At 40.5% G+C, this 14,613-nt stretch overlaps 1 protein-coding gene across 2 annotated transcripts in view; it reads left to right on the top strand.

Moving 5' to 3' along the window:
• hsd17b4 (hydroxysteroid (17-beta) dehydrogenase 4) overlaps positions 1-8,379 on the top strand; it is a 235,015-nt gene extending 226,636 nt beyond the window's left edge. For both annotated transcript variants that reach the window (XM_085986923.1, XM_085986934.1), the window contains exons 23-24: positions 5,201-5,328; positions 7,589-8,379. In XM_085986923.1, coding sequence (XP_085843049.1) covers positions 5,201-5,328; positions 7,589-7,678 — 218 coding nt within the window. In that variant the 3' untranslated portion in view covers positions 7,679-8,379. The remainder of the gene's footprint in view (positions 1-5,200; positions 5,329-7,588) is intronic.
• Positions 8,380-14,613: the final 6,234 nt, after the last annotated feature.

Here is a 14,613-nt window from a genome sequence, read left to right as displayed (position 1 = left end):
ATTTCCTGACACTGCACCATCTGAAACTAAATGCTGTTCAGCTACACTGTCATACTTGTAATGTGAAATTTGTTGCCCCTTTCCTGCACTGTGGCACCAGCGAGCTGTAGAAATTGACAGCTACAGAGATAATTTGAGCCCTTTTAGCTCATTGTTACTGTACTATATGACAAGTGCAGCCCAAGAATCTTCAGTTAATGTCCTTGAGCCTGGGGAAAGTGAAAATGGCAGGTTCAGGATGAATTAAATTTTTATTTAGATAGAGCAGAAAGAAAACGTCACAAGTTCAACCTTACATAAGCCGCCTTGGTACACCTAGCCATGGATTAGAGAGTTTGGAAACACTGAAATATCCTGTTAGGTTTAAAATTTGTGCATTTTCATTCAATAGAAAAAATATTTCCTTCAAATTTAAAAGCTTTGACTATTGTAGAACTTCGTAGAATTGTAGAACCTTTCTAAATTTAAAATTGTCGAAAAAAAAAAAATTCTGGTCGGGTTCTCTTTCTTCTGCCCTGCATCTTCTCCCCCTCTGCCCCACCCAGCAGACACACAGGTTTTAATCTTATCACGTAGCTGATCGCATTAGGTATATGATTCTTAAAAAACACACAATGCTGACAGGTACCTTGGGTATCTTAATGGAGCAGAATGGTAGCAGCCTCTTTACAATGGTCATCAATGTGGTTTAAGGCTAGAGTGGACCCATCTAACGACTTCAATTTATCTATTCTTTTCTACACCAAAAGAAGTGATAGAAGAGCATCATGGGGCAGAAAATATAATAAAAAATAGCCAACATGGATTTTGAAAAACTAAGTCATGCTTAACTAACCTGATAGAATTCTTTGAAGAGGTAATGGAAAGTGTAGACAAGGGGTAATGTAGTAGATGTCTAATACTTGGATTTTCAAAAGGCCTTTGATAAGGTACCACACGATAAGCTCATGACCAAAGGTTAGGGCATTAGGAGTCGGGACAAATAGCTGAATAAATAGCAAATTGGTTAAAAAATAGAAACCAGAGAGATGGGGTAAAGGTTAGGGGGGCTAAATTCGGTTGATTTGCCCCTCCCATTAGCACCCTCGCTAACGGGGTTCAAATCAACTAGCGACTGGGCGCGGTGCTGCTAACATCCCCTGCGAAATCCAGCGGGAGGTTAGCGGCGGCGCTAACTGTTAGTGCCACACACCGCCGCCGGCGATGACATCATCGCCGTGCGCAGTACCCCACTTGCGCCCGGCTGTAATATTGGGTGGCGCCCCCCAACTTACCACTGGATGCTATGTCCGACGGGGTCAAGGGGGCTTATCTGCGGCCAGGGCGGCGCTAGTTAATGGGGAGGTGGCGGGCGGCCATTTTTGTTGCTGGCTGCCTGCCAGCACCTGCGCCCATTGCTGTCCCCAGCCCCTGTGAAACCCCCCCCCCCCCCGGCAGGGTGCCGGCTGCTCTCCATGTGGCCGCACTCCTTGAGTGCTGGGCTCATTTGCCGGCACTCCCGATCCCTGGTGGCCCAGCTGGGCGCCGGGACGCACTGCGCCAGGCCCCTCCCCTTTAAGAAGGGGAGGAAGGCCTGCAGTACTGCGGCACATAGCGCACGATATTCACTCGCAGCACCCCAAGAGGGATGTGGGGCGCTTCCAATAGCGCCCCTCCTCCCTCTCAGGGCGCTACCTGGAAAATCGACCGGGGGGCCCCAACTTTTTCGGGGCGCTAAAATTAGCGCTGGGGCGCTACCCAATTTTTACCCCTCGTTTTTCAGATTGGAGGAAGATAGAAAGCAGTGTTGCACAAGGATCCATGCTGAGAGCACTGTTATTCATAATTTACATTAATGATTTGGACTTGGGAACAAGTAACTCAATATCAAAATTTGCAGATGATGCCAAACTGGGAGGCTAGCAGTGAGGAAGAATGCAACATAATACAAGAAGATATTAGAAAACGTGCAGACTGGGCAGTTAAGTGGCAAATGAATTTTAACATAGATAAATGTGAGATGATGCAATTTGGTAGGAAAAATAGAAACATCACCTACACCATTAGAAAATAAGAAACTGAATGGGGTGGAAGAGCAAAGGAATCTAGGGATACAGGTGAACAAATCATTAAAAGCAGAGCACAGGTCAGCAAAGCAATTAAAAATGCTAACAAAGCACAGGGATTTATTTTTTAGGGGTATAGAATTCAAAAGTAGTGAAGTTATGTTAAACTCGCATAGGACCCTGGTCTTGCTGCACTTAGAGTACTGTGCACAGTTCTGGTCTCCATACTAAAAAAAGGACATAGCACTGGAGAAAGTGCAAAAAATTTTACAAGGATGGTACAAAAGCTGAGAGAAAACGGCTATCGGGAAAGATTGAACAGGTTGGGGCTTTTTTTTTTAGAAAAGAGAAGGCTTAGAAGTGACTTGATAGAGGTCTTTAAAATTATGAATGGGTTGGACAGGGTAGATGTGGAGCGAATGTTTTCACTTGTGGGAGAATCCAAAATTAGGGGCCATAATTACAAGATAGTTACTAATAAATCCAAAAGGGAAATAAGGAGAAATTTCTTTACTGAGAGAGTGGTTACAATGTGGAACTCACTATCACAGGAAGTGGTTGAGACAAATAGCTTAGATGCTTTCAAAAGAAAACCTGTCGCGTGCATGAGAGAAATGGTAATAGAAAGATATGCTGAAATTAAGAAATTGACTGGGTCTCCCATGGGCACCATTGGGTGGCCGGTTGGTCACCCGTAAACTGTAGGGAGGGACAATCTACCTCTGGGTATCTACCTGTCGTTGCCTTTTGTAATGCTGTGCATTTCCAACCTATTACTTCAGATGATCGGAATTAGTTTTTTACCTCTACATCAACAGCAGCCTTGGCTCTTTTTGTCCAACAGATGACTTGGCCCTTTTTCTCTCCTCCCTGTCCCCTCATACACATCTTTGGTGCTACTTTTTCAATATCAGAGAACTCTAATCTTCCAGCATATGTGTATTAGTAGGCCACTGTGAGGACTCATTACATCAATGCAGTTTCACTCCATTATACTGCATTCTGTTATGTGACTGCCTGCTAACTTACAAAGTTCTGAGAAAGGACAAATGAAGGAAAGTCTCTGATTAATAACAATTTACAGGAAGTGGGAGCAAATTTACTATCCTTTCAAACCTGTAAACAAATCTTACACCTAGGTCCAAGCCATTTGTTCCTGTAAGGCTGAATTGGTTACGAATTTTGAAAGGTGTCTTCTTGAGGTTGACAAAAAAAAATCCCTGTGTAATGAAAAATAAAAACAATTCAGCTTCTAATGCTCCAAATGCTAAATTGATCCAATTTTATGGCCTCCCTCTGATCATTCTCTTGCATCTGGAAAGCCTTTTTGTGGTGTAAGACTGGCTCTATTGGTGTTTATGTCCATAGTTTTGACTTTATCCACTGATCATTTGATGAAAGGCATAATTCTTTTGAGACTTCTAATTAAAACCAATTTCCTGCCTGGAGCCTCAATTTACAATAATCAAAATTTATCATGTCCACTTAAAGCAGCAATGATACGACCAGGTTTTGGCATGGAAAACACCAGTACTTGCATCCATTCCATGGGACACATTTGCAAAATCCATGACCTGAATTTATTCAATTGTAAAGAATAAAAAATAGAAAATGCTAGAAATACATAGCAGATCTGTTAGAATTGGAAAGAAAAGATATGTTAATATTTGCTGTGCATTTCCAACATTTTATGTTTATGGGGGCGATTTTGCCAGCCCAGGGGAGGCGGGTTTGGAGGCGGGACTGCCGGAAAAATGGCAGAACCTGGGGGCGGGATGGGTACCCGCCCCCAGATTCTCCGATGCAACAGCCATCTGCTTTCTGCTCACAAAACAAGAACTCACCAAACAACAGAGAATGTCAGTGTTTTGACAGCTTCTCAAAGCTGTCAAACGATGATAATTCATCTGTCACAAATTTTTCTTTGCAACCGGCTTCCCCTTAATTGGCCTGCTAAGCCCGCTGGGCGAGCTTAACAAGGTCAATCAAGGGAAAATAGCGTGGGTTGGCCACAAGTCGATGGAGGCGGGACTAAAACCCGACAAGCAGCAGTCCCGCCTCCAACGCGCCCCCATTGGCAAAATCACCCCCTTTTTAAAGCGTTTGCAGCTTTTTTTCCCCCCTTTACAGGAGAATAAAGCTCTCCAACCTTAATAAACCAAAATCTTTACCCTAATAGTGTATAAGATGCCTTCCTTCAACATGTGCAGGGCTGTTTGTTTTCAGTGTTCTCTCTCTACTGTTTTCAGTTTCATAGAAGGTCAGTGAGATCCTGCATGTGTTGAAGGATTCAGTCTATTACTTAGATTCTATGTGTTGTCTCTTTTGGTCAAAGCGTATATTTTGTACCTTATTTCTCTTCCCTCATTCCCATTCCATATGGGGCAGATTTTCCTGTTCCTGTGCTTGGGTGTATTGGATTGCTTGGGTGCAACACACAGAAGAAAACTGGCAGAGAGGATCACATGCTGATAAAGGCGCCTGCCTGATTTCTCTGATTGATTAATTTGATGGACAGAAAATTGGACGAGTTCCATTGCAGGCGTACAGTCATTCTGGCTGATTTTCCTCTATGCATTCCGCCCAGGCCCAGGAACAGGAAAATCTGTCTTTATATATCAAGTGAGCACACATGGCACAAATTTCTTAAAGTATTATGTTCCTATTTAGTCGTTTCTAATTTTTTTTAAAAGTTCATAATCCTACAAAATCTTTACCCGCATTTCTAATTCAGATTATAAAATACCTTCCTTAGATATGTGCAGAGTTGCTTATTTTCACATTGACCAAGTAAAGCCTTCCATGAGGTGATGTCTGTATCCTAATGGTATGGAGTTTGAAACTTTCTTCCCCTCAAGGAATTGAGATCATATCTGCAATAGACAATTGAATATTTTATAAAATGAACTGAAGTATATTGTTTTTATGTCTTAAATATAGGGGACAATATGATTTATACACCTACTTTTATTATCGCTCTTGCTGTGACATATCTGAGTACCATTTGTAACAATTTGCCTCTTTGTAATTATGTAGTTTTAATTTCTACATGCTATTCCCTTATAAAATCAATACTAAAACATGATTGCAGAGTTGTCAGTGTTAAACAAGTAGTGTTTCAGAGTTTATTCTAATAATTTTTGGGTGTCCTTTAGCTATTGACTTGAAGAATGGTTCTGGAGAGCTGTACAAGGGAGCAGCACGATGTCAGGCTGATACTACCTTTACACTGTCTGATGAAGATTTCATACAAGTGGTATCAGGAAAGCTTAATCCTCAAAAGGTAAATACATTTTGTAAATATAAATTGTAATAAAAAGTAGGAAACTTTTTGAAGTGCAAGATGTTTTGAACCTATATCAGCACAAAATGGCCCTAATTTTTCTCCCTCTCCTTGCCCCAGTATGTCGGACAATGCAATTTTATAAGTGCCCAACTTGGCCATATTTTAGTGCTCGCTCCAAATTGGAGGAGGGAAGTTGTGCTGGCACAAGTTTTAATGGCCTGTTGCAGTGTAAATTCCCAGCATTTTTGGGGCCTGCTGGTTGCTGTCAGAAACAACAACCAGATCGGCTACAGCACAAAGAAAAACTTTTCTTGCCTGAGCTAAATGGATGTTGCTGGTTAACCCTTTACAGATCTCAGATCTGAAGGGATAGCCCCTGCAACAATTAACCTCCAGTCTGCTTTGATGGCCTTTGAGAGGCTTTGAAGAAACCTTGGATTGATACAGGAGGCTTTACGATATCACTCCTGTATCAGGTACATACAATTTGAATGCTCCTGTCTGTTGCGATCCTGACAAGGTCCGTGCTGATCATACAGCCTTTATAGCACAAGAAAATCTAAAGTATTGCAATATATTTTAAAAACAAAACATATTAAAGAAAGCTAGAATTTTCACCCTACAGCGACAATTTTGAATTTCCTTTAAAAACTCCTTTGTAAGTTTATGTACAGTCATTGTAATATTGGCCTGTAATTTGTGGTCAGTGGCAATGTGACGGCGATCGCCGCTAACTTCGAAGAAAGCTGCCCCCATAGATCTCGTGATCTCTGTGGCGAGAACTTTAGCTTTCTCAATGTGTAATTGATTGTAGCGCTGTCAAAAGGGGATTCCTAACGTCGAGCAGCAGTGATGCCATCAAGCTGTCTAAGCAGCCAATCACATTGAAGAATTCACACAGACAGCAAACAAAGAAATGAAAAGCATTGATTTTCTGCACTTTAAAAAAAATGTTACAGACAGCAAAATAAAGATTGGGACATACACATGGTGTTAAGGTAGAAGCTGAAATACCATGAACAAACTCTTTAAAAATATATTTTTTTTTAAAAATCTAGTAATTTTTTTAATCATAATTGAGAAATTTGACATTCCACAAATAAAGGATTCGTTTTTCAGGGCCAGAACATTTGTGTACCAGTTGTGTATGCTGTTAAAACCCAAGTTACACCTATTCCAACAAGGCTTAACATTTAATGAGGTGTTTACAGTGGTAAAGCTCAAGTTTTTCTCAGTTCCACTAACTTCACTGATTGCCGGATGTGGTGGCGGGGGCTGGGTGGTGGGGGGAGATCCACAGCGCAGTGTAGGAGCAGTGAATGACTGACCGCAACTTCAAGATTTCCGTATTTAGCTGCGCGTGCGCTAAATCCTGAAGTTACAGTCAGTTACTGAGGGGTAGTGGTGGCGAACGCTGACAGTTCACCATCATTACCCACCGTAAAATCCCGGCCAAGATATTTTTGAAGGGTGGCAAAATATTTCTGAATCTGAGAAGATGTTAGTTTTGTTTTTTGCCATTTTCCAGTCTGCATTTAAACATCCAAGATTAACTTACTTAAAAAGAGAAACCTGCTTCTACATTTTTAAATGGAAGCAGAGAGCTGCAAGTTGTCCGACTCTCATTAAGATGATTTTTTTTTTAATTCGTCAAAAAAAACTGCGGATAACTATTCCATTTCATCTGTGATTAATGTTATTGCTAAAATATTTACAATACAGTATATTGCAATAGTGGAAGTAAGGAAAAAATGTCTAAAATTTCTTAGAGCCATCCAGTCAATTAAATTCTATTTTTTGATTGGATGTTGCAATTTTTTAGCTTTTGTAAGTTGTTCCAAGGTATTAGTCAGACACGTGGAGCTTTATTTGGTAACACTGGGGGGGGAGAGTTGTTTCACATAATGTCAGTGAAGCTATTAAAGCACTCACTGCATTGCTTAGTCCTGATGGACAAACTTTTCAAAAGAAAGAATATAGAGTACATTTCAAATGCATGATTCAGTGTTTATACTTTGTATAGGCAGAAGACACTGTGGAGCACTGGACTACTAAATTTATTCATCTGATGGGCAAATTCTGTATATTCAGGTCACTTCTTATGTGGAATAAATTTAGTATTGTTTCCAATTATTTATACCTCATACGGAAATAGGAAAAATTTGCGTGCAAAACAGAGGAAAATCGGAACTAAAATGTTAATTTCCTATTATTTTGTGTGATACCTCCTTGAATTGTCATGTTTTTATTTTTACAGGCTTTCTTTGCAGGCAAGCTGAAAGTTATGGGGAACATCATGCTCAGCCAGAAACTTGAACTAATCCTCAAAGATCATGCAAAACTATGAGAGGATCAGATAATCATGACTTCTGAGTAGATGAATCCTACTTGCAGAATCACCCAAAAAGCTTTGACTAATGAATCATAAAAATTGTTACTTTTTAGTAATGGTAATATTGTGATTTCTTAAATTGTGTTCAATGTACGGCTAACTGTAAAATAATCTTAACGGCAAATTACATTTTTGTTTTTAATGGTAAATTTGTGTAAGGTACTCACTGACTAAATCTCCTGTCTTCATCTCAGTATCTCTTGCTTTGTCTTGGAGAAATTCAGAATGTAGTTTTGCAGTGTTTATTTTTAAACCACAAGGAGATGGACTGTCCACTCTTCTGTAATGTTTATGACTCTGTAATGGCCATGTTTTTCATAATGGTTATATTAACTACAGTGTTCAGAACAAAGACAACTCAGTTTTCTGTATTGCAACCATTTGGGCCTTTATTCCATTGGAAAACATTGCCACTTTTGAAAAATAGAAACTGTAGGATGAATACCCATTTATGTTCTAAATTGAGGCAGACGCTGGATTTCAATATTCGGAGGAACCATTTACTGTTTGTTGAACTGCTCTATTTATACTCTGGGGTAGTTTCTTAAATTGGAGGTAATTTGCTGCTGTCAGTATGTCTGCCTCCCATCCTTCCAATTAGCAGTTTTAACTCTGATCACCTTTCTCTTCATATTAAAATTCATGAAAAAATTGTGGATGTTGTTGCATATATGCATTTTTTAATATAAAAGCCCAATTTTTGCCCTACTAGTTTTAGCGTGGTAGAAACGGCAGATTTAAGGTAAGATCATTGGGAGGTTGTATGTTTTTCCAACATGAATGTGCTAATTGAAGTCTGCCTCAACTAATACAATAGCAAAATACTATGGATGCTGGAAGTTCGTTTGGAAGAGATTAAATGTTCCAAACAGTCTAAATAAAAGACACACATCAGGGACCAATTGGAGATTGCACTTAGTTAATGGGCAAACCCGATATGGAAACATCCTTCCAACTTCATGACTGCAATAGGATCCAGTGAATAGCATCATTGTTCATGAATTGCCAGCATGTTTTCTGTTTATGCCATGCTTATATATAAATATAACATTGTAATTATTTTTATCATAGAATATGCCACAATGTAGGAAGAAAGATTAGATTAAAATCGTGAGACATAATTTCAACTTTGAACCCTTCCCTCAGATAACCAAAAAACGAATTGCCCCTGATATTGACTGGGGCGGGTTCCGCGAGCGGGGTGGGGTTGGTCGGGGGTGGGGGGGGTGGCGGCAGGGAAGAAAGTAAACTTGGTGGGCTGGGAGGAAGCACTCTTGCTCCTCCTGGCCCACAAGCCATGCTGTAAAGGCACTTGCATTTTCCAGCAAGCAGTCCTCGCATCCCTTTAGCTGCTGGATTAAACCTGGAGGGCGCAGCCTCATTATAATATTTAAATGGCCAACCCACCTGGGAGCAGATTGGTTGCCTGTCCTGCCTATGTTAAAATTATTCCCATCGGTTCTGTTCTCATGTCTTTGACTGCAGTGACTGTTTTATTCATTGGCTTGTGATTGCTTAGGGAATGTTTGATCAGGTTTTTCTATAGTTTGTGGATGAAAGCAAAACAGCTGTTGGAGTTTAAACATTCAGCTTGTTCTGTGTTACAGTTTAAACTTTCTCCCAGTTTTTTTGTTTGAATAGCTTGGCAAGTTTCCGTAAGAACATAATATAAGAAATAGGAGCAGGAGTAGGCCATTCAGCCCTTCGAACCTGCTCCGTCATTCAATAAGATCATGGCTGATCTACTTCAACTCCACCTTCGCGCACTAACCCCATATCCCTTGATTCTCTTAGTATCCAAAAATCTATCGATCTCAGTCATGAATATACTCAATGACTGAGCATCCACAGCCCTCTGGGGTAGAGAAGTCCAAAGATTCACAACCCTTTGAGTAAAGAATTTTCACCTCATCTCAGTCCTAAATGGCCAACCCCTTATTCTGAGACTGTGACCCCTGGATCTGGACTCCCCAGCCAGGGGAAACATTCTCCCAGCATCTACTCCATCAAGCCCTGTAAGAATTTTATATGTTTCAATGAGATTACCTCTCATTCTTCTAAACTCTAGAGAATATAGGCCTAGTCTCCTCAATTTCTCCTCGTCGGACAATCCGTTCATTCCAGAAATCAGTCTGGAAAACCTTCGTTGCACTCCCTCTATGGCAAGTGTATCCTTCCTTGGGTATGGAGACCAACACTGTACACCGTATTCCAGGTGTGGTCTCACCAAGGCCCTATATAATTGCAATAATACTTCTTTACTCTTGTACTCTAATCTTTTTTCAATAAAGATTAACATACTGTTTGCTTTCCTAATTGCTTGCTGCACTTGCATGTTAACTTTCAGGAATTTGTGTACAAGGACACCCAGGCCCCTCTGAATACCAACATTTCCCAATCTCTCACCATTTAAAAAATATTCTGCTTTTCTAATTTTCCCTACCAAAGTGCATAACTTCACATTTCTCCACATTATATTTCATCTGCCATGGTCTTGCCCACTCACTTAACCTGGTCTATATTCCTTTGCAACCTCTTTTCATCCTCCTCATCCTCAGTATTTACAGTAGAGGAAGAGGATAGCATGCTGGAAATCCCAAGGAAACTAATATTGAATCAGGGACAGGGACGCAATAAAATTAACGTAAGTAAAATAACAGTAATGAAGAAAATAATGACACTAAAGAGTGACAAATCCCCAGGGACAGATGGTTTCCATCCCAGGGTTTTAAAGGAAGTAGATGACCACATTGCAGATGCCCTAACTATAATCTTCTGAAGTTCTCTCGATTCAGGAACCTTTCCTTTAAATCAGAAAACTGCACATGTCACTCCGTTATTTAGGAATGGTGAGAGAGGGAAGCCATAGAACAGGGTACTTTCTAAATGGTGAAAATCTAAAAACAGTGGTGGTCCAAAGAGACTTTTGGGGGGGGGGGGGTGGTGGGTGCTGGTTGTCTAGGTACATCGATCATTAAAATGTCATGAACAGTTACAGAAAATAATCAAAAAGACTAATGGAATGCTGACCTTTATATCTAGAGGACTAGAATATAAGGGGGTAGAAGTTATGCTGCAGCTATACAAAACCCTGGTTAGACCACACCTGGAGTACTGTGAACAGTTCTGGGCACTACACCTTAGGAAAGATATATTGCCATTGGAGGGACTGCAGCGTAGGTTTACCAGAATGATACCTGGACTCTAAGGGTTAAATTATGAGGAGAGATTACACAAATTAGGGTTGTATTCCCTAGAATTTAGACAGTTAAGGGGTGATCTGATCAAAGTTTTCAAGATACTAAGGGGAACAGATAGGGTAGATAGAAACACTTTCTACTGGTTAGGGAATCTAGGACTAGGGGGCATAGTCTAAAAATTAGAGCCAGACCTTTCAGGAGTGAAATTAAGAAACACTTCTACGCAAAAAGGGTGGTAGAAGTTTGGAACTCTCTTCCGCAAACTGCAATTGATGCTGGATCAATTAATTTTAAATCCAAGATTGATAGATTTTTGTTAACCATAGGTATTAAGGGATATGGACCAAAGGGGTTAGGTTGCAGATCAGCCATGATCTCATCAAATGGCATAATGGGCTCAAGGGGCTAAATGGCCTACTCCTGTTCCTATGTTCCTCACAATTTACTTTCCCACCTAGCTTTGTATTGTCAGCAAACTTGGATACGATACATTACACTTGGTCCTCTCATCTAAGTCATTTGATATAGATTGTAAATAGCTGAGGCCCAAACACTGATCCTTGCGGTACCCCACTAGTTACAGCTTGCCAATGTGAAAATTACCTGTTTATTTATATTCTTTGTTTTCTGTCCATTAACCAATCCTCAGTCCATATTAATATATTACCCCCCAATCCCATGAGCCCTAATTTTGTGTAATAACCTCTTGTGGGGCAACTTATCGAATGCTTTCTGAAAATCCAAATGCACCACATCCACTGGTTTCTTCTTGTCTAACCTGCTCAAAAACCTCTACTAGATTTGTCAAACATGATTTCGCTTTCATAAATCTATGCTGATTCTGCCCAATTATGTTATGATTTTGTAAGTGCCCTGTTACCATATCCCTAATAATAGATTCTAGCATATTTTCTACTACTGATGTCAGGCTAACTGGTCTATAGTTCACTGTTATCTCTCTTCCCTCCTTTTTTTAATAGAGGGGTTACATTTGCTATCCTCCAATCCGCGGGGACTGTTCTAGAATCTAGGGAATTCTAGAAGATCAAAACCAATGCATCCACTATCTCTGTAGCCACCACATTTAAAAGCCTAGGATATAGACCATCAGGGGATTTGCTGGCCGTCAACATCATTGAAACCGATTATCTGGTCTTTATCACATTGCTGTTTGTGGGAGCTTGCTGTGAGCAATTTGGCTGCTTCGTTTCCTAAATTACAACAGTGACTCCACTTCAAAAGTACTTCCTTGGCTGCAAAGTGCTATGGGATGTCCGGTGGTCATGAAAGGTGCTATATAAATGCAAGTCTTTTTTCTCTTTTTAGTTTCATTAATTTTTCCACTACTATTTCTTTACTAATACTAATTTCTTTAAGTTCTTCATTCTCAGTAGACCCTTGATTCTAAACTATTTCCAGAATTTTTTTGTCTTCTGTGAAGACAGATACAAAGTATTTGTTTAATATCTCTACCATTTCCTTATTCCCCATTATAATTTCTCCTGTCTCTGCATGTAAGGGACCCATGTTTACTTTGGCTAATCTCTTCCTTTTTACATACCCATAAGAAATAGGGGCAAGAGTAGGCGATTTGGCTCTTCAAGCCTGCTCCTCCATTCAATAAGATCATGGCTGATCTACCTCAACTCCACCTTCCCGCAATATATAATAAGCTTTTACAATCTATTTTTATGTCTCTCACTAGTTTACTCTCTGTTTTCTCTCTATCAATTTTTGGACCTCCTTTTACTAAATTCTAAAATCTTCCCAATACTTAGGCTTACTATTCTTTTTGGCAACATTATAAGGCTCTTTAATACTATCTTTTAACTTTAGCCACGGTTGGACCATTTTCCCCTTGGGGTTGTTATCCCTTAAGGGAATATATATTCATGATGAATTACTTCTTTAAATGTTTGCATTGCTTATCTACTTTTTATCTAGTTTCCCAACCTACTTTAGCCAACTCGCCTCTAATTCCTATGCAGTTTGCTTAGTTTGGATTTAAGACCCTAGTTTTGGACTTCACTAAATCACTCTCAAACTCCATAAAATTCTGTCATATAAACACTGCTACCCAGAGGCTTCTTTACTACAAGATTATTAATATTTCTCATTGCACAATACTAGATCTAAAATAGCCTGTTCCCTCATAGTTTTCTCGAACAGTATGTTGAAGAACCAATCTTGAATGAATTCCATGAATTCGTCCTCCACACTATTACTGCACATTTGCCTAGTCTATATGAAAATGAAAGTCCCCCATGATTACTGTTACCCTTTTACATGCACCTCTAATTTTCTGATTTGTACTGTGACTGACACTACAATTAATGTTTGGCATAAAAATAAAACAAAAAAGGTGACTCAACCGTGGCTAACAAGGGAAATTAGGGATAGCATAAGATCCAAGGAGAGGACATATAAATTGGCCAGAAAAAGCAGCAAACCTGAGGATTGGGAACAGTTTAGGATTCAGCAAAGGAGAACAAAGGGATTAATTAAGAGGGGGAAAAGAGAGTGTGAGTGTAAGCTTGTATGGAACATAAAAACTGACTAAAAGCTATAAATATGTGTAGGGGGTGGCGTGTGCCCAGTCAGCTCTGCCCCTGACTGTGGTTCGAATCGCTCCCACAACTCTGGGTTCTAGACACCGGACTTAGGTACAAGCGGTGATACAGAAAATCGAGTAGACAAGTGGCTTGGTGCAAGAAAACTGCAAGTTTTATTAAAGACAATAAAACACAATCTTACTGAGAATTACTGATATAGTTACAGGCATAAACAATTAGACTTATATGGGAATGGGGAACACACGGCACATTGAGGGAAACAAATACATTAAAATCCCCTTATCCTTATCCCACCCCCAATACCTAACTAGATTAAGCTACGAGGGGCCAGGAATTCATGCTCACCAATTTGAAGCCTGTTGCTTTAACTGGTTGTGGGTTTTTGAGGTTCACTCTTGTTGTCCTTTGGGGTTCGTCATTGCCACGTGGTCACAGGGCGCGGCGATGGAGTTGTTTGTGCGAAGCACCCTCCTTTTCCTCCGTTAACGTCTTCGTTGAGTACCTTGTCGTGATGGGTCGACTTCTTCGGGTGGTTGGGGCTCGGTTGGCGGTTTTCACCGTTAATGTTATTTTCCTACACAAGCTTCGAAAGCCAGTTGATTCTTAATTGGGCTTTACTGTCCATGCATCAAACGCAAGCTTATAACTAGGCCATTTGTCCCCCAACGCGTCTTTCCGCTGCCCTCTGCCTTTACCGGTTTTACCATTTTCCTCGTCTTGTCTCGTCTCATCTGTTCATGGCCCCGTATGTCCTGTGCGTTTTCAATTCGGGTCTCGTTCTCGTCCCGCATTTTGCCCCCGGTGTAGTAATGGGCGTCCTTGGTGTCGAGCGGCGCGGGGAGGGAGAAGAGGTCCCGCCACGAGGCAGGATGCGAGAGTGAGAGGTAGGAGGCCGGAGCAAGAGGCAAGCAACAAGAGATAAAAGACCGATCACTACTGATGGGCCTACAATTATACTCGGTTCTTCACCCCTTATCTGCACGCCAAATCAGGTCAGTCCATTGTCTAACTTTTGGCTGGCTCGTTTAAAATGATTACAGCCATTTACTTTAACGACTTCTGGGGCGGTTGTCTCCTTGTATAATGGCTTCGCTATCCTGGCTGTTTGTTATTTATG

This window comes from Somniosus microcephalus, chromosome 1 (assembly GCF_052327205.1).
Source record: "Somniosus microcephalus isolate GS21.2 chromosome 1, FLI_Smic_1.0, whole genome shotgun sequence".
Lineage (NCBI taxonomy): Eukaryota > Metazoa > Chordata > Chondrichthyes > Squaliformes > Somniosidae > Somniosus > Somniosus microcephalus.
This window is presented reverse-complemented; position numbering and strand designations above follow the sequence as displayed.